Source organism: Electrona antarctica (genome assembly GCF_951216825.1).
Source record: "Electrona antarctica genome assembly, chromosome: 3".
Taxonomy (NCBI): domain Eukaryota; kingdom Metazoa; phylum Chordata; class Actinopteri; order Myctophiformes; family Myctophidae; genus Electrona; species Electrona antarctica.
In genome coordinates this window covers 42,560,930-42,580,871 of record NC_136808.1, presented here as the reverse complement: position 1 = coordinate 42,580,871, position 19,942 = coordinate 42,560,930, and the positions used below count along the sequence as shown (strand labels likewise).

At 40.5% G+C, this 19,942-nt stretch overlaps 2 protein-coding genes across 3 annotated transcripts in view; both read left to right on the top strand.

The window, feature by feature from the left end:
- Positions 1 to 5,031, top strand: part of LOC306920023 (bromodomain adjacent to zinc finger domain protein 2B-like) — a 35,326-nt gene extending 30,295 nt beyond the window's left edge. For both annotated transcript variants that reach the window (XM_079496615.1, XM_079496614.1), the window contains 4 exons: positions 2,415 to 2,561; positions 2,739 to 3,052; positions 3,308 to 3,451; positions 3,588 to 5,031. In XM_079496615.1, the coding sequence (XP_079352741.1) occupies positions 2,415 to 2,561; positions 2,739 to 3,052; positions 3,308 to 3,451; positions 3,588 to 3,741 (759 nt within the window). In that variant the 3' untranslated portion in view covers positions 3,742 to 5,031. The remainder of the gene's footprint in view (positions 1 to 2,414; positions 2,562 to 2,738; positions 3,053 to 3,307; positions 3,452 to 3,587) is intronic.
- Positions 5,032 to 7,764: 2,733 nt separating this feature from the next.
- wdsub1 (WD repeat, sterile alpha motif and U-box domain containing 1) lies at positions 7,765 to 18,243 on the top strand. The gene is made up of 13 exons (XM_079496702.1): positions 7,765 to 7,870; positions 8,580 to 8,991; positions 9,545 to 9,732; positions 9,908 to 9,991; positions 10,267 to 10,360; positions 10,759 to 10,792; positions 10,927 to 10,967; positions 12,738 to 12,838; positions 12,975 to 12,992; positions 14,248 to 14,274; positions 15,125 to 15,304; positions 16,732 to 16,866; positions 17,246 to 18,243. The coding sequence occupies exons 2-13, from the start codon at positions 8,594 to 8,596 to the stop codon at positions 17,398 to 17,400; spliced, it is 1,455 nt and encodes a 484-aa protein (XP_079352828.1). The 5' UTR covers positions 7,765 to 7,870; positions 8,580 to 8,593; the 3' UTR covers positions 17,401 to 18,243.
- Positions 18,244 to 19,942: the final 1,699 nt, after the last annotated feature.

The following is a 19,942-nucleotide window of genomic DNA, read 5'->3' as shown; positions in this document are numbered from 1 at the left end:
GACAACCATCATGGGTTTTTTGCCCCCACTTAAAAGCAGTGTTTCTCAAACATTTTCAACCTCAAATTAATTTGTATTCTTATTCTTATTATTCAAATTATTACGGTATTTGGCTGCGGACCCTCATCATCATCATATCATCATCATCATCATACTATAATTCAGTCAATGTCTGTCTGTCTGTCTGAATGTCTGTCAGAAACACTGCGTTATCTCCTCACCGCATTCACCAATCACTCCCACTTTTCACACAGGCATTGACCATAATAATATGGAGGTCTTAACGAAGCCCTTTTTCCAATTTAACAAATTAAAAATTAATAATGAATTTATTAGTGAATTAAAAATGCGAAAACGCACCCAGAGCGCAGTACCCCCAGCGGCCACAAGGGGGGGGGGGGGCAATATCTCACAACGGGTAAGGGCTAGTCATCATCATCATCATATCATCATCATCATCATCATCATCATACTATAATCATCATCATCATATCATACTATAATTCAGTCAATGTCTGAATGTGTGTGTGTCTGTCAGAAACACCACCATATCTCCTCACCGCCTGCACCAATCGCTCCCACTTTTCACACAGGCATTGACCATAATAATATGGAGGTCTTAACGAAGCCCTTTTTCCAATTCAACAAATTATAAATTAATAATTAATGTATTAGTGAATTAAAAATGCGAAAACGCACCCAGAGCGCAGTACCCCCAGCGGGGGGGGGGGGGGGGGGGGGGCAATATCTCACAACGGGTAAGGGCTAGTCATCATCATCATACTATAATCATCATCATCATATCATACTATAATTCAGTCAATGTCTGAATGTGTGTGTGTCTGTCAGAAACACCGCCATATCTCCTCACCGCCTGCACCAATCGCTCCCACTTTTCACACAGGCATTGACCATAATAATATGGAGGTCTTAACGAAGCCCTTTTTCCAATTCAACAAATTATAAATTAATAATTAATGTATTAGTGAATAAAAAATGCGAAAACGCACCCAGGGCGCAGTACCCCCTGCGGCCACAAAGGGGGGGGGGGGGGGGGCAATATCTCACAACGGGTAAGGGCTAGTCATCATCATCATCATATCATCATCATCATCATCATCATACTATAATCATCATCATCATATCATACTATAATTCAGTCAATGTCTGAATGTGTGTGTGTCTGTCAGAAACACCGCCATATCTCCTCACCGCCTGCACCAATCGCTCCCACTTTTCACACAGGCATTGACCATAATAATATGGAGGTCTTAACGAAGCCCTTTTTCCAATTCAACAAATTATAAATTAATAATTAATGTATTAGTGAATTAAAAATGCGAAAACGCACCCAGGGCGCAGTACCCCCTGCGGCCACAAAGGGGGGGGGGGGGGGGGGGGGGGGGGAAGGGTCAATATCTCACAACGGGTAAGGGCTAGTTTGAAAATAATTTGTGCCAGGGACCCCAGAGTAGTAGTTTGTGAAAATCACAATTTCTAAAATAGCAGATCTACAGTATAAACTCATTTCAACATATTACTACTTTTTGATGTTACTGTATATGAACTAATTCTGCTGAATAGATTCCACACATATTTGAGATAATTGAAAGAAACTCAGACCCGCTGCTCAACCAGCAGACTTAAGTATGGCCAATTGGCTTTTCAAGATATTATTATCCAACAAGAATCGTATTAATATCTTGGTTCATGTCTAATAATAAAATAAATGAATATACGAGACGTATATTCATTCATTCATTCACCTTACTGGAGAAGTAGTGCCGCCTACTGCTTATCTTGAGCCAAGTCCTAATATAAATAAATAAATAAAAGATGAGACACGTAGGGCTGTCACGATTACAAATATAAGTTGACGATTTATTGTCAATTTGTCACACAATCTTTTTTTAACGATTTAATTGTGTTTTTTTGCATTGAACATTGGAGAGTTACAATTTGTATATATATATATTTAGGCTTCTTAATCACAAATTGCATATGACAAATAACTTAAATATACAAAGAAATCATTGATACATTGAATCATGTTAAATATTTTTTTCTTTCCGAAATATGTACAAGCTTTCAAATGTACAAGCTTACAAGCAAGTCACTTTGTGACGTGTTGTAAGCTTGTAGATCTGCTATTTCTGCTATTTTTGAAAGATGTTTGACATTTTCTTCAACATGGAACGATTGACGATTATGACAAAATAATTCTGATTATCTCAAATAATTAGGCTATTATGTAATAGGCTATTATGTAATAATTGTGACAGGCCTAGAGACACGTGGCTGTCTGTGCTGAGTGTAGGGGTTAGCTGTGACAAGAGAGTAAAATACACAGGACATCTGGATATGCATCTGCATAATGATGACCACATCTCTGAGAACTGTGCTTTGTTCTGTAGTACTGTCAGATGTGCAGAAAGGGAGACAACGAGGACCTACTTCTGCTATGTGATGGCTGCGACAAAGGCTGCCATACCTATTGTCACAAACCCAAGATCACCACCATCCCTGAAGGAGACTGGTACTGCCCAGCCTGTATATCCAAGGTACCAAGACAGTTTACTATCACACAATGCTCCTCATTTTAGGCTTATTCGGTGCCATGTCCGGAACGAAGGCCGGTCATACCTCATATAATCTGATTGACACATATTAGATTTTAACACACCATCTGTTCTGGTTTTTATGCAATGCGAAAATATATATTTTTTTACTGTCCATAGGCAAGCGGTCCATCTCCCAAAAGCAAAAAACCTCAGAGCAAACCGGTGACACCTAGTGGGGGAGTAGGGGGAGGCAAGAAAGCTGTGGAGGTGAAGAAGAACGGGAAGCAGGGCGGTAATGTGGAGGTGTCAGAGGAGGACTCGGCCAGCGCCAGCAGTACGCCCAAGAAGGGAGCCAATCAGGCCAATAGGAAGAGGAAGCCCGAAGAGAGTTCTCCCATTCCTCCAGCAGCAGCCAATCAGGAGAGCCCTGTGTGCGTCGTTAAACGAGCCAAGACGGCTAGAGACAACAACAGGGACTTGGGCTTGTGCAGGTATGGACTGCTCAGTGCTCATCCTCATACACAAAGTGTTTTGAAATCTGTGTTAGTTATCACTCTCTTCTACGCAACAATAGTACAATAAGTATGCTAGTATGCTGTTCTTTCTTTCTTACCTTCTGTACAAGAGAAGTCCAATAGAGTCCAACAGACTTTTCCACAAACAAAATTCACACAGCAAGGTGTGTGTGTGTGTGTGTGTGTGTGTGTGTGTGTGTGTGTGTGTGTGCGTGCGTGCGCGCTCTAAAGGGTTCTCTTGGCGGAGTTGGAGCGGCACCAGGATGCATGGCCTTTCCTCACACCTGTCAATCTGAAGTCTGTCCCTGGATACAGGAAGGTCATCAAGAAACCCATGGACTTCTCCACCATACGCGAGAAGCTGGTTAGCAGCCAGTGAGTTCAAGTTGTTTTGGTTCTTGTTCCACTTTGTCATGAATACCTACAGAGGCCACAATTACATTCTGCACATTTACAATTTACGTTGCTACGTTGCAGCTGGTTTCTCACAATACATTTGCTCTCCTTTCAGGTATCAAAACCTGGAGACCTTCATTATTGACGTCAACCTGGTCTTTGATAACTGTGAAAAATTCAATGAAGACAATTCAGATATTGGTAGAGCTGGTCATAATATGAGGAAGTTCTTTGAGAAGCGCTGGACGGAGCTTCTGAAGCAAACATAGATCCGTTCGGATTCTCCCCATACAAACCCATTCTACTTTTCACAACGGAGCACCAGGTATTTTGAAGAATGTGGCTTTGCATCATGGCTGAAGTCGCAAGCCTCGAAATGCATAGAGAAGGACATCATCTAGATAAGAAGAAAGTCACCGTACATGGTGCGCTGGTTTTTACAACAGGGATATAAGCCCCAAAGAGTCCCAGAGAAATGGGGTGTCATAGTGCAATACCATTCCCTGTGTCAGAACGCTGCACTGAATGAATCCTCAACTGTCACTGATGAAACTGCGTTAGAATACTTTCCACTACTTGTAAATATCCTTTTTTTTATTTAATCGTATTATAGTGAATGTATTTAATTTTGTAATAATTATTTATGAATCAAAGGTCCACTTCATTTTCTATGAAAAGGAAGAATCAGCTCAACTGCTTTGAATTGAAAAAGGAATGTCTTTGTGTTAGGATTTTCTCCCAAATATGAAACAAAGCCAAGAAAAAAATAATAATAAATAAATCACACACAAAAAAAGACTCAACTGTTTACACTGTTCAGTGCTTTGGTGCATCAGAGGACTGTATTCATCATGTTCAAACTGTAAAACTGCATTTATTGACAGGAATAGCAGCTGGACAGATAGACAATGGTGATTCTTGTGTATATACTGTTTATTAATGTCAATATTATGTCTTGTTTGGAACGATGTGTAAAAATTGTTTAAGAATATTAAGATATTGTTTATGCCTTAGAATGATTGTAGCATTCTATTTTAGTGGAACGTGATGGAAACATTATCATAAATATTGTTTGTACAGCATATACGTATCCTCTGCAAACACTGTGGTATCCTTAATCTTGGTAGTGCCTACCCTTCCAACAGGGGCATGTAGGGGATGTTATCGTTTTATTTAGTTTTCATTTTTATGATGTTCTTTTTATTTTTTTGTATATGATTTCAATCCAACAAGGCCTCCAAAGTCGGACAGTGTCACAGTAATCATTCCTTCCCATGCCAGAAAAAAAGGAACAAGCATTCAAGTTATGCTTCCCTGATGCATTTCCTCATATCTGCCACAGTACAGAGGACCTAAGGCCATTTGTAACCACTGTGTTGAACCTTGCTGTGTGTTGTGGCCTAATGGAGGCAGCTAGAGTTGTTTTGTACCCAAGTCAAAAGTACTTGAAGTTACTTTATTTAAGATATTGTGGAATAAAAGTATCATTCTTTTGTAGGAGCTTTATTTTTCACTAGTGTGTGGCACGGACCTATTAAAAGGATGTTTTTCAACCTAAATGATGACTTTGTTGCTTTTTCTTTCTGTAAACCTTATGATCTCATTAACAAATGTGTTAGTTTGTTAAATATCTATGCTGTGAGTGTTCTCTCTCTCTCTCTCTCTCTCTCTCTCTCTCTCTCTCTCTCTCTCTCTCACTTCAAAAAGAGAAATAAACCTTCCAAGGAAGGGACTGCACACTCGGAAGAAAGACGGACAACTTACTGCATCATCAACTTATGTATTAGCACAACAGCGACAACGCGTTTCGCCGTGAGCTTCGTCAGGTGCTATATATATATATATATATAAACAAAACAACCTAGTGTGGCACATCATCTTTCTTTCACATCATATTTCATTTGATTGTCATGTGTTTCAGTCCATTTGTTATGGTGTTTTAGCTCCCTCTGGTGGACAGAGTGACATACATGCAAGTTGCATAAATTGAGCCAGCTTCTTTATAGTCCAGAAGCCAACAGGCTTCTTTTGTTTAAAGTGGGAAATTTGGTATACATTTTTTTATTGGCCTAAAATATTGTCTATATAGGCCTACATACACCCACGAATCCACTTGCATTTTACTTGCAAGTGAATCCACTTGTATAGCAAGGCAAGATTTTCAAATTTTCATTATGCTTTATAAAGCATATTGAAATTTGGACATTTTTGCCTTATATAGGTTTAATGGTATTGTAGTATCTGGGAACCCAAATACACATATATCATGTAGCCTATATCATGTGGAACCGGTACGATGGTAACTCCAGACAGCCTGAGCAAGGCTAGGAATCACCCCTTCTCCCTCCCCTTGGAGAGATAATGCTATGCTGTGATGTATGTATGTATTGCAAACATGCCTTTATACCATTTCACAAATACACATTCTTACTGCAGAACACACGCATCGCACCCACATCGTAACACAATCCTGTTCACATACTCCATGACAATATTGCCATAAATAGTTTGATACTGAGATACACAACGGTTATATAGGTCATTATAGTCATGCAGTTTAGGACCCAGGCTAACTTCTAAGGTCTATCAATGGAAGGCCTAGCCACGTTGACTAATAAGAAGCACACACAAAGTACACAGGTCGGTCCCATGACTGTATACACACAACACAGGTAAACATATAGTATATCTCATGACTCCACACATAACACCTGATATACAGTTGACAAACAAGACAGCACACATACACTACACAGGTTTATTTCGACACACACACACACACACACACACACACACACACACACACACGCACACTTGCATACATGCACATATAAGCACGCACCTACACATTTCACTACTACACGCACCCCAAGGAACCGAATCAATCTGTTCAGCAGAACACAAACCTCGTGCCTTTTACCTCGTGCATCTCATGGTATGGGCACAGGCACTTGTACTGTCATGTCTTGTCTGTACTTTGCTTTCAGAGGATCTACTGCTGTTGCCTGTTGGTCACAATTTGTTAATCTTTGGTTGTCCTTAAATAAACACTACATTTGAAATAAGGACGACGCCTTGGACTCTCTCTTCATAATTAATTGCTTGGTCTACTCCTATATTATCAACATCCACGATCGAGACTACAAAATTGGCGAGCTAGCTGCGGACGCTTTTAACCCGTTCTTTTTTTTTTTCCGGGGGGACGTTGGTAAGTTGTTTGGCTACATACTGCGTTTCCACGAACGGGTTAACGAAAAGAACCTGTGCTTTATGACGGGGTGTTGTCTAATGTATTAGTGTGGCCTCTGTTGCAAGAAGGGGAGTCCATGTTACTTTATTTCTAGGAATGACGGTTGCTAGAAATAAAGGTATTTACATACATTAATGTTGAATGAAAGTGATCAAAATAATAATAATAATAATACAATAAAATAAAAAGTGAAAAAACTGTAATGTGTTTGGAGGGGTAGCCATGCGCAAGCACGTCGGCTCGGGTCTCCTCATGACTTGGTGATATTGTGCCTGTACGCGGAGTTTTTATGGCGAAAGCTAAAGTCAATTAATTCCATAAGTCGAAGGTGAATGTCTGCTGTAAACCTATTTTGGTTAAGCAGTCTAGTTTGAGGGGACTACACTCTTTGATCCATAAAAATACATGATGGAATGCGTCTGTGTGGCAGGTTGATTGTACAGTATAATTGTGGTCCGTATCATATACAACTAATGTAGGGTGGTGCGTGTCCAGAGGAATACCATGCAGTCACCTGCATGCAGTCATCACTATGCACATTATACTGCATACTGCAACAGTATATATAAACATTAAACAATATGGAATATTACGTGATGTGGTTCCAATACACAACAGTATGGTCACATAAACCCCTATAAAAAACTACTTACTATAGTAACGTTTAGCAGTGGCACTGGCACCCCAGAGTAGAAAAGATGCACGCAGTGCGCTCAGTGCGCTATTTCCGAACGCGCCCATTCTTATATATATACTCTATGCGCCCATTACGCTCATAGCGTGGAGAGTGGAGACCATTTCCTAGGGTGCGCTCGTTTTAGCCTAGGTTTTACCCCGCCGGATACTAACGACACCTGATTATGATTAATGTCACATGTATAATAATAAATTAATAACACGTTACTACAGTACCTAACCAATAGCCAAGTTACATGATTACATTATAAATATTGTAATAATTTCTTAATCTTTCCTTGAACCTTTATACTTTATACAAACAAACACAAACAGAGGAAAGAAACTCGCGTGCTCCCCGTTACGTCATGACGTCATGGTCATCTGCCTCTGGCTACGGAAGTAAACCAAGTAAACACTATGAGTAAACAGAGGAGAGGATCAGAGTGAGACAGACAACAGGATTAACAAAGGTTATTATTACGTTGTCATATTTCACAGGTGTATGCCAACAATGTATGCTTGATATTCTGATAAGTCTATAGTAAGTATAGTTTTATATTCGAGAATAATTTCACTTAATATCGAAAGTAAACTTCTTGACAACACTAGCCCTGAAACATATGACTGTCACGTGAAGTACGAGCGTCATGTGAACCATGGATAGACAACACTGACGTTGTCACGTTACAGCTTTAAATCATTAGATAGAATGGCTGTGATTCACAGTCTATTGTCTATACTGTACTGTATCTGGTATACTAGCCATGGTTATGACAGTCAGCCCAGATACCCTGGGTAAATATAGTAATCATTTCATTTCATTTCATGTTCCAGGGCTACTGGAATACTAGCCCTGAAACATGACCGTGAAGTACGATCGAGCGTCATATGAACCATGGCTACTGGAATGCATGCATACTTTGCATAGTATCGATCCATTCCTTTTATTTTCTCCCCCATCATGCCTTCTTCTTCATTATTTTATTACCTGTTTTTTATAGCCTCTATAGGATTATAGCATTAATTGCAATTAATGCTATAATCCTAGGAGGCTAGGATTATATCCTATATCAGCCTTACAACGATAATTTTACTGAATGAGCCAATTGCTGTTGAGGCATGCAGTGACAAGTAAAGTAAGGATCTTCATTTCAAAGTTGTATGTCATTTTATCCACAGGATCGCTGTTCCAAATGGTGTCTCTGATTTGCACCTTGAAAGACCACCGTGATGATGTCAACTGGTGTACTTTCTCTGCAACACTATTGGCCACCTGTTCCGGAGACAAAACCCTCAGAGTTTATAAGACAGAGGACTTTTCAGAATTGCCCTACTCACCACTATCAGGGCATGGCTATGGCGTTCATTGCTGTTGCTTCAGTGCTTGCGGTCAATTTCTTGCCTCCTGTTCAACCGATGCAACTGTGGTCATCTGGTCGATGGCAACGGGAGAGATAGAACATATCCTAGAGCACCCTGGACGTAGCCCCGTGAGGATCTGTGCGTTCTCGCCTGACTCCAAGCACCTGGTCTCTGGTGCCTCTGATGGTTCCTTGGCTTTATGGGATTTCACATCTAGAACGCTGCTCAGGTGAAGCAGTGTTAATTTTGACAGCAAATTCTGATTTAAGCAGGAATTCATTTTTAACCATTTTATGAGCTACAGCAGTGGTTCTCCAACCGGAGGACCCCTATAGCTCTCAGAGTTACAAACCTGCAAGTTAGAAAATCTGCAAGCTTCTGCAAGGACAAACATTAGATCAGCATAATAAAAATAGTGTCCGCACACTGGTATTGGCTCGCGCTGTTTACTCCAGATCAACTAAAGTGAAAATCGCTAAAGGATTTTTATGGATGAAGATCCATTGTGTTAGTGTGGATCTGCAGTAACAGTGGGAGGTAGCACTAGTGTGGGGACTGTATTATTATTATCATTTATTTTCCTACAGTATATAACAGTGTAGCGCAAACGTAGATAAAATAGCGGACCTATAAGGCCACAGTGATGTGCCCACAGTAGATCTGCTATTTTATTTATATTTAGAAAATGTTGAAAAGTTTAGAGATGTTTGCCTACGACATGCAGCCCAAAATAGGTTGAAGGTGGTTAACAACATCCCATGTATTGGCTTGTTTGTCTGAAGGACTGCGGCAGTGGAGGACACTACGATGGTAGCCTGTTCCTTCAGTCCCTGTGGGCAGCTGTTTATGACTGGTTCCACATTTGGGGACCTCCGCCTGTGGGACCTCAAAATGATCCAGCTTCATGCAGAGAAGAATGCCCATGACATGGGGGTTACCTGCTGTGAATTTGCTCCCGAAATCCTCAGTGGTGAGAAGCAACATGATTTTAGTAATGATAGCGATGACATTGATAGGAATATTCCAAATTAGGATGGCAATTCAAAGTCCTTTACATAATGCATTTAACTGCATGTAAAGGCATTTAGAATTATTATTTTGGGGAAAGAAATGTTGTTTTATTTGAACATGTTTTTACATTTCAGGTAGTCAAGTGGTGCAGTTTCATCTAGCATCCTGTGGACAGGACAGCCAACTGAAGATCTGGGCTGTAAATAAAACAGACTCTGGTACAGTGATCTATCTTGTATTTTGACAGAGATTTTACAGTGAGCTTCTCTTTCACTCTCTCTATTGTCTCTGTCTCCCATGATCACAACACCCTTTTGTCTTATTTCTCATCTGTTACCATTTTTCCCCTTTCACATTTCTCTCATCTTTCTATCTCATTATCAAAAGTCTTTTATCATCCTTCTCATGTTTCTCATCATCATTCAGTATGCCAACTATTCATGTGCCACAATTCATTTCACTGATTAATTGATTGATTCATTGACACTTCCAGGCTGGAAGATGAAGCTCCTACATACTCTAACCAGCCAGACAGCTCCGGTCCTGTCCTGTTCCTACTCCTCAGATGGACAGCTGCTTGTGTCAGGGTAAGACATTTCAACATAGGTGACGTTCATCTTGGGTCTGTTCAGTCGCCACTACTATCAGAAAGGCCTCCGAAATAATCTTGATTTTAAAGTGACATTCCAAAGAGATCTTTCTTCAAAAATGATGCTCCTTACTTTAATATGAATGTTCAGTACTGCGGTCAACCACAGGGGGGAGACATCCCCCATCATTTTGGGTTCACCTTTCATTTCAAGTGTAAAGTCTGCAAATCCTACAATCATGGGTGTCAATTTAACTCTGAGAATAAATGTACCGGTATACATGCAGGGTTAGAGAGAGTTCAGTTTGGCTGTGTACTACTGTAGCTGGAGCAGATTGTAACCATGCAGACATTTGTTTTCAAATCAAAATCAAACCTTTCTTTCTTTATTTTCAGCTCTGTGGATAAAACAGTTAAAATCTATGATGCTGTAAGTACCTTTCTTCTCCATTTTCTGACTTGGAAATGGTTAACTAAATGAGCATGTTACTTGTGTGGTCTGTAAACTACAATGTAAACTGGCTTGCTTTTGAGTTTCAATGGACTTCAACATTATGTTTTCAGGAGAATGCTGTTGTGCTTCACACACTGAACCAACACGAAAGGTAAATAGGAATAGGATCCATCATTTCTCTATGGAGAATAACATGGGCTCATCTTAAAATCGTGTCATATAAGAATTGTGGTCCAAAAATAAACAAACTGTCTCGGCAAAATTGTCGGGGAGGTGTCTCTGTATTGTTTACGACCGTCAATCAGTCAGTCAGTCTGTTTCTAGCGAAAATATAACTAATTCAGCAGCAGTAACAATAGCGTTTTCTCTCAGTCAGTTGATTCTTCATATCCATATGAGTGAAACGGCCTGGATGATTTGTTTATTTGAATTATTTTTCAAACACGGTTCTTATATGAGGCGTTCTAAAATCCCCCTATGGGGATTACAATACAAACTAGAAAAAGTGCCCTTCTGGGCACAGGTCTCCACCAGGAGGATAGGAGTGTGTGATGTTTGGCAAAATGTTTAGGAGTAATATAATCGTGTGTGTGTGTGTGTGTGTGTGTGTGTGTGTGTGTGTGTGTGTGTGTGTGTGTGTGTGTGTGTGTGTGTGTGTGTGTGTGTGTGTGTGTGTGTGTGTGTGTGTGTGTGTGTGTGTGTGAGAGACACGGCTTGGCCTGTTGTAGCGCCACCATGAGGCTGATTTGAAAACTGTCAAGTGGCATTTCTTCCTCAGCCTAGTGGGAATATGCATGCACAGTTTCACCGCAATCGGACGCTGCGTTGAGTAGTTGTGGCGATTTGTACAAAACAGGTACAAAGCGGGCTACTCCTGAAAAGTTTAGAAGCCAATCGTAGGCAATGAAGGTGGATTATGAGAAATCAAACAAACCCGTCTTGATCACATGACTATGGAGAGCATGTGTACCGATTCGTGTGAAATTTGGATAAAATCTGAAGAGTAATATTAGAAAATGTGTTTTACATATGTCGGCCTCCTGGTGGCGCTATAAAGAGCAGATGTGAAAAATTCCAGGCAAAGGTTTTTCCTTGGCCTCTAGGGAGTTGGCATACAAAGTTATCCACAAATCCGTGCAGTTGGAGGTAAAAACACTTTTCGGCCAGTTATAGCGCCACCATGAGGCTGAGTTGAAAATGTTCACGTGGCATTTCTTCCTCGGCCTAGTGGGAATGTGCGTGCGCAATTTCACGGAAATCACACGATGTGTTCATGATTTGCAGCATTTTGTTTGAAACTGAGCACTCCTGCGAACTTTGGAAGCCAATCTTAGCCAATCAGGATGGAGTCTGAGAAATGTGAAAGACCCGTTTCGTTGAATGGCTCTAGAGAGACTGTGTACCAATTTGCGTGATGTTTGGACAAAATCTGTAGGTGTACTGTCCAAAAACTTGTTTTGCACAAAGCGGCCTCCTGGTGGCGCTATAACAGGCCGTTCTGGAAATTTTGGGGCAGAGGTTCATTGTTGGCATCCAGGGAGTGTGTGTGCAAAATTTGGCATCGACCGGGTTAACGGTGCCGGAGATTAGCTGTTCACAGACGGACGGACGGACACACGGACGGACGGACGGAGTGCAAAACATACTCTCTCCCCATGCCTTCGGCCTGGTGGAGACAATAAAAAGTACATGAACCTGTGGACTTAGCGCACTCTACCGATATTGACGTCAGACTTCGGTGCTCTATTTCTATTATGATCACAACATGAAATCAGCGGTCTTATTATATTTTGAAAATATAATCGTAAATAACAGCGTGACTGATCGTAGACGTCTCTTATCGACTGCATTGATGTGGAAATGTAATGATCTATTTTAAATCATTGCTGTTGATGTGACAATGTTCCCATTGTTGCCACAGGTACGTGACGACATGCGCTTTCTCTCCTACATCGGTGTTGTTCGCTACTGGATCCATGGACAAGACCGTAAACATCTGGAGGCTGGAGGATGGCTGCAATGGTGAGGACACACACACACACACACACACACACACACACACACACACACACACACACACACACAGCTTGGCCTTCAGTTGTACTACTGTAATATGTTTTTCTTTGTGTCTACCTTCTTCATCTTGTCTGTGGGAAAGAAGGGAAGTATTTACCTGGTGAGTTCTCTCTATTATCTGCATCTGATGCTATTAATGCAGGAAATAAGCTGAGATAATAAGCGCCAATGTTATTTATTTTTAAAGGACAACTTTAGTTTTTTTCAACCACGGTTCATGTTTTAGGTTGTTATTAAAGACAGTAAAAGATGAGAGTTTTTTTTTTTCATTTGCTGCTTTCTTTCGTTTTAGCGATTTTAGCTATTTTTGACAGGGGGGCGGGGGCATTCGAACATAGGGCTAAATATGTATATTTTTACAAAATGTTATAGTGATTTATTTTTTATTATTTACTATAGTCCTACTAATTACATCTGGCCACAAAAAATCACAGGATCTACTGAATACTATAGGGGGCTGCCATACTGTGTTGTATGGCTCAACATGTCAGTTTGTCACCCCCTACATACATAGTTTGGTATAGGTAACTTAGTATTTATAAAATTATTTAGTATGTTTGGGATAATAAATATGATGATTAATACATTATAGTGTTCTATGGCATGTAAGCAATGTGATATACAATATATAGTACACAATACAACATAGTATAGTATATACTAACGCATAAAACTCAGTACATAATTCACCAGTAAGACGCCTGAGGGCCAGCACGCATTCGCCTCGTTGACGGCAGACTGCTGGGCGAGCGCTGGCGCTTTGCCATGGGGGTCAGGTCAACATATGGAATGTCAGAACAACTAACATTACACCTAGCTACATGTTTAAGCATTTATTTCATATTTACATGTCGATTTCAGCTCTGACACTTATTTCAGACATGCTAGTATGTGAAGAGTCTGCCTGTGCTATTAACTCATTTTGCTTTTCACCTCTGGTGAAAAGCTGGAATTTGCGCGATGGCAGGCTCTCAGTCAAACCTGGTCACATATATGGAGATCTAAGGGTTTGAGGATGTAGAGTTGCTGGCCAATATTGATGTCAGGGATCTCCATATATGGGCGACAGCAAGCCGCATTTACTGATGATGTCACATGATGTCACTAGAACTGGGCACCATATGGTGCCCGACACACACAGGTGCCCAACACACTGACGGGAAATGCACAATTCCATAGTTAACTGCTACCTTTGGTCACAATAATGTGTTGTGTACAAGCTGTAAGATGTAAAAATGCATATAACTTCTTGACGAGGCACCATAGGAAGCACCATAGTTATGTCCTATTGCATAAATGCATATGCATCTCATTTGATCTGTCATTTTCAAATTTGCCTATTTCTGTTTTCACAGAGGAAGGGACTGTTATCTCAAGTGAAGGTAGGACACTTCTATATTCTTTTATTATACTGCAGTGCAGTCTCATGATGTTGGACAATCATGAGATTGATCATGATCAACATCATGAGACAATACACCTAATTTGCCAGATACTAAGCCGCCATGATTCAATTGATAATTTAAACATTTATTTCCGTCTGTAGTGTGTTGACCTTACTTCCTACTTGATTAAACCCATGTTAGGAACTCATAATTCAGTGTCAAGTCAATGTTAACCCAATTGGCAAGATTCCAAAATTGATCTCGCATGAAGGCTGTTTGGCTTTCTTCCAAACTGACACTGATATAGACATGATTAAAATGTTGTCGGGATGGAAACCTTGTATGTGCTAAACTGTTACTTTTCAAGAAATGGGGGGAAAACACTGTAGTTATTATGTAGTCGCAAGCTCTTGAAGTGACGACTACTTGCACAAACTGATCATACTGTAGATCAGGGTATCTCAACGTTTTTGGCTGGGGACCCCCGGAAATTACTGCAAAAATAACCTTAATAATAGAGACCCGAGGGGTCGCGACCCACGGGTTGAGAACCCCTGCTGTAGATCAGACATGTGACCTGATAAAAAATGATCACACCCACAGACTTAACCACTCAAACTCGTGTCCTGATTTGGACATGTCATTATAGGTGAAAATGTCAAAAAGAATTGTGAAAATAGCCCAGCTACAAGCATCACGTGATGTTGTGTGATCAGCTATTTTCTCTACACTGTCAAGCGACAAATTACAAAACAGGGCAAAAATGTACCAAAACCTGTAAAAAGATGAACTATGGAGAGGTTCTTGCTGACAGATATGCGTTTTCCCATGTGTTTTGCGGTCACAGGGAGAACGTTAGCAGGCCACTCCAAGCTGTTGGTCAGTGACTGGTCAGATGAGGACGTGTCAGCCTGGTTGGTAGAGGAGGGCCTGAAGGAACTGGTGGACACATTCCGAAGAAACGACATAGACGGAACAGAACTGCTTTGTCTGACCAAAGACATGTTGGCCTCAGAGCTACACATAGGTGAGGAAGACAAAGATCACATTTGACTATACCTGTAATACAGTATGAGCCATGTAAACGCAGTGTTATACTGTACGCACACTAATCCTGGCTCAGGAACAAAGGTATGGTTTGTCCAAAATATATAAATTATTTGTGCTATCGTGGGGATCTTACTTGGCCTTCTTGCTCTCTGCTGCCAAGGTCACCAGGGGTACTTTTGCTCTGTTTGCGTCGAGAATCAATGCTTGCATCATTTGTGCTGCGTTGGATTGGCATTCACTCCAAGACCGACGGAGAGCTGACGCAAGCTGAAGCAAGGGAGGAAATTTCTCTCACCCTGCGTTGCATAGTGCTTCTTGTGTCGATTACGTCCGACTCTGTAAAGCACTTTAGTTGACTGAAGGTTATGGCTGAGAAAATAAAGGAACGGTTTTAGTGAAGGAATGTTCTTTTAAAGGGCTGTCCACACCAAGCACCATAACTATAAAGATATTGTTTTAAATATTATTCCAAGTGGATGGCAGAGTCCACAGTACCACAACTTGTACCACAACTTTAATGAAGACAGTGGTGAATAATAATAGTATAGTTGTAGTGCTTGGTGTGGATGGATGGCCCTTTAGTCTGTAAGCTTACATAATATTAGGCTGTCCTATAATGGCATTAAGATTTTAAGTTTCAGCATTACTGACTTTAATCTGCTTTAAGAGCGCAAACTACTGTATTGGTTATGTAACCCAGCCCCAAAATGGTATTTTCCATAACATATAAAATGGCTTTGCAAATACGCCATCGGTGATAATTCTGTCAGACTGAAATGGGTTTAAATTTTAGGGGTTTAGCTGGGAGGGAAACTTTATTATCATCTCAGATGTAGGATGCTTTCCTAAAACACATAAGGCATTTTGTTGACGACAGCTTGGCTAGTAGTTGCCAGCAGTTCTGTGCTGGCAACTGGCAACAGTTGCCATGCCGTTCTGTCATTTCCATCCCACTGTCATGTATTTTCTTCCTGGAAGTGAGTGCTGTCACTCATTCCTGTGTTTAATCAGAGTAGTGATGTTGGATTGTGGGGGCTGTTGTGAAAGCATGCCATCTCACTGCTGTTTCTGGAGTTGTCCAGAGTTTTGTCTCAGATGTAAACTAAAGTTTTGTTTCGTCTGCCTCAGACTGAAAACTGGCTTCTACTTCATGACTCAGAGAAACTCAGTGCGCATTTGTGTGTCTGTGGCAAACACTGCCATGTTTCTACAACAGTCGGGTTCTGTGCCAAAAATGGACCCAAAATAATATTGGACTTGTACTTTCTAAGTCTCTCTGGATAGGAGTATCTGCTAAATGCCTAAAATGTAAATTGTACAACAAAGTATTTTAACATTTGGTATCCTCTTCTCTGTCATGTTCCCTGATTGCTTTGTGTGTGTGCGTGCGACGTGCGTGTGTAGAGTCAGTGGGGTTACGCAGCAAGGTGCTGAGGAAGGTGGAGGAGTTGAAAGGTGCATCACTGTGTTCAGGCATCCCTGATGAGTTCCTGTGTCCCATCACGAGAGAGTTCATGAGAGAACCAGTCATAGCTGCTGGTGAGACAGGACCACAGTCTGCCTGCATGTCGTGGGGTTTAATAGTTCATGAAATTAATTGATGTATTCGATTAGTTTAATTGATTTTGGGGGGGAATTGATTTCTTTAATAGCAAAAATAACAAACTACAAACTCACGTGTCGCATCAGCTATTTTCACTAGTTCCATGCAAAGCTGTTAGCTGTATTACAGTATTACATAGGGCTAGTCAGTCAATTATAAAAAATCTGATCATCAAGCTAACAACGCACTGCAAGCAAGAGCTTTGCATGGAGCTACCTAGTTATGCCTAGCACTATTGTCTGAAATGTGTGTTGAATATAAACTGGTTGGTCTGTGCATTTTGCTTTGAACATGCTGTGTACATTCTCTAAACAGATGGTTATTCATATGAGAGAGAAGCCATTGAGAGTTGGATCAACACCAAGAACCGCTCCAGCCCCATGACTAACCTCCCTCTACTGACGACCTTGCTCACCCCAAACCACACCCTGAAGATGGCCATTGGACGCTGGAGGACCACCAGCCAATAGCATCCAAATACTATCTATCCAATTATCTTTACAATAAATAAATGAATAAATAGTACAGTGAAACCACAATCAATGCTTAGAACCTAATTGTTTATAAATTATATATTTGATCCCTTGCACTGTGATTGTCATTTTATGTTTACCTGCAAATAAAATTTAAGTACATTTTTAAAAAAAGTTTTAATTTGGCTTGGTTTTAAAGGTGCAGGTGTAAAATGTAGGTATATCTTAACAGTATACTTTGATTCAGTTCACTGTAGTAGAGCTCCTATACCTCCGCCAACAATGCTATGTTTTAACCCCTGTCAATTCATCTGTTTGTTTGTTTGTTTGTTTGTCTGGCTAGACTAGCTTTAAGTAAATTTACTTGAAATGTACTGTGCTGAGGAAGAAACCTATTAATTCTGTTATCATCTAGCACCACCAGGCTAAACTTTCAATTAAACACACTGAGGATATTTCTAGGCCTTGGTGGGAGTCTGCACTCATCGGATCACACCAAGTAGACGTGTTAGCATTGTATGAAGGTTGCCTGGAGAGTAACTATATTGTCACTGTCTGCACTTTTGTCCTGATTTGTTGAGATTAATGCTTTGTTACGATGGATATTGTAGAACCATGCCAGTCTTTTTTTACTCTGCATATCAGTACTTGTCTTGTGTCAAGCAGCTGTTATAGCCTGCCGGGCGCCTGGTGTAGCCGTCTGGGCGGTCTGGGCACCTAGGCTGGTAAGCGTGTCGCGGGTTTCGAGTCCTGATTCTGATGACCTTTGCTGCGTGTCACCCCTCCATCTCTCTCCCCATTCCCTCTCAGACTACCGTAATCTATCAATAAAGGCAAAAAGCAAAAATAATATCTTAAAAAAACTGTTAATGTTAAGTTATGTCTCCTCATTAGTTTATGGTTTGATTAACCATTAGTCGTCTCCACCAGGCCGAAGGCATGGGGAGAGTATGTTTTGCACTGTGTGTGTGTGCGTGTGTTTGTGTGTGTGTTTCCCCGTCCGTGTGTCCGTCTGTGGACACTAATCGCTGGGGCCGTTGGCTTGATCGCAGTCAAACTCTGCACACACTCCCTGGATGCCAGAGCTGAACCTCTGCCCCAATTTATTCACATAGGCCTGTTATAGCACCCAGGAAGAGTTATGAAAATAACTCAGAAACTACAACAAATTTCAAAGCCAGTCTCCACCGTAAGATGAACCTAAATAGGTTTGAATGGGGTTTTTAGGTGTAAGTATGTAGGACTAGTAGCATGCCAAAGTTTGTGCTATTGCCATTGAGAATGCATTGGGCATTTAAGTTAAATAACTCAGAAACGCCAAAACATTTCAAAGTAAAAAGTTCCAGCATGTGTGCCCACAGTAAGCTGAATTTTAAAAAGTGTGAATGGAGTTTCTAGGTGAAAGTGACTTTTTGAAGTGCCATAGAGCTGCCATTGAGCCCCATTATAAATGTCTCAAATTTGAAAGCACTATTATTTCTAAAACTATGAAACATTTCAAAGATTCCTTTTCAGGCAAACATGTCCACCGTAAGATGAACCTAAATAGGTTTGGATGGGGTTTCTAGGTGTAAGTATGTAGGACTAGTAGCATGCCAAAGTTTGTGCTATTGCCATTGAGAATGCATTGGGCGTTTAAGTTAAATAACTCAGAAACTACAAAACATTTCAAAGTAAAAAGTTCCAGCATGTGTGCCCACAGTAAGCTGAATTATAAAAAGTGTGAACAGAGTTTCTAGGTGAAAGTGACTTTTTGAAGTGCCATAGAGCTGCCATTGAGCCCCATTATAAATGTCTCAAATTTGAAAGCACTATATTTCTAAAACTATGAAACATTTCAAAGGTTCCTTTTCAGGCAAACATGTCCACTGTAAGATGAACCTAAATAGGTTTGAATGGGGTTTTTAGGTGTAAGTATGTAGGACTAGTAGCATGCCAAAGTTTGTGCTATTGCCATTGAGAATGCATTGGGCATTTAAGTTAAATAACTCAAACGCCAAAACATTTCAAAGTAAAAAGTTCCAGCATGTGTCTCCACAGTAAGCTGAATTATAAAAAGTGTGAATGGAGTTTCTAGGTGAAAGTGACTTTTTGAAGTGCCATAGAGCTGCCATTGAGCCCCATTATAAATGTCTCAAATTTGAAAGCACTATATTTCTAAAACTATGAAACATTTCAAAGGTTCCTTTTCAGGCAAACATGTCCACTGTAAGATGAACCTAAATAGGTTTGAATGGGGTTTTTAGGTGTAAGTATGTAGGACTAGTAGCATGCCAAAGTTTGTGCTATTGCCATTGAGAATGCATTGGGCATTTAAGTTAAATAACTCAAACGCCAAAACATTTCAAAGTAAAAAGTTCCAGCATGTGTCTCCACAGTAAGCTGAATTATAAAAAGTGTGAATGGAGTTTCTAGGTGAAAGTGACTTTTTGAAGTGCCATAGAGCTGCCATTGAGCCCCATTATAAATGTCTCAAATTTGAAAGCACTATATTTCTAAAACTATGAAACATTTCAAAGATTCCTTTTCAGGCAAACAT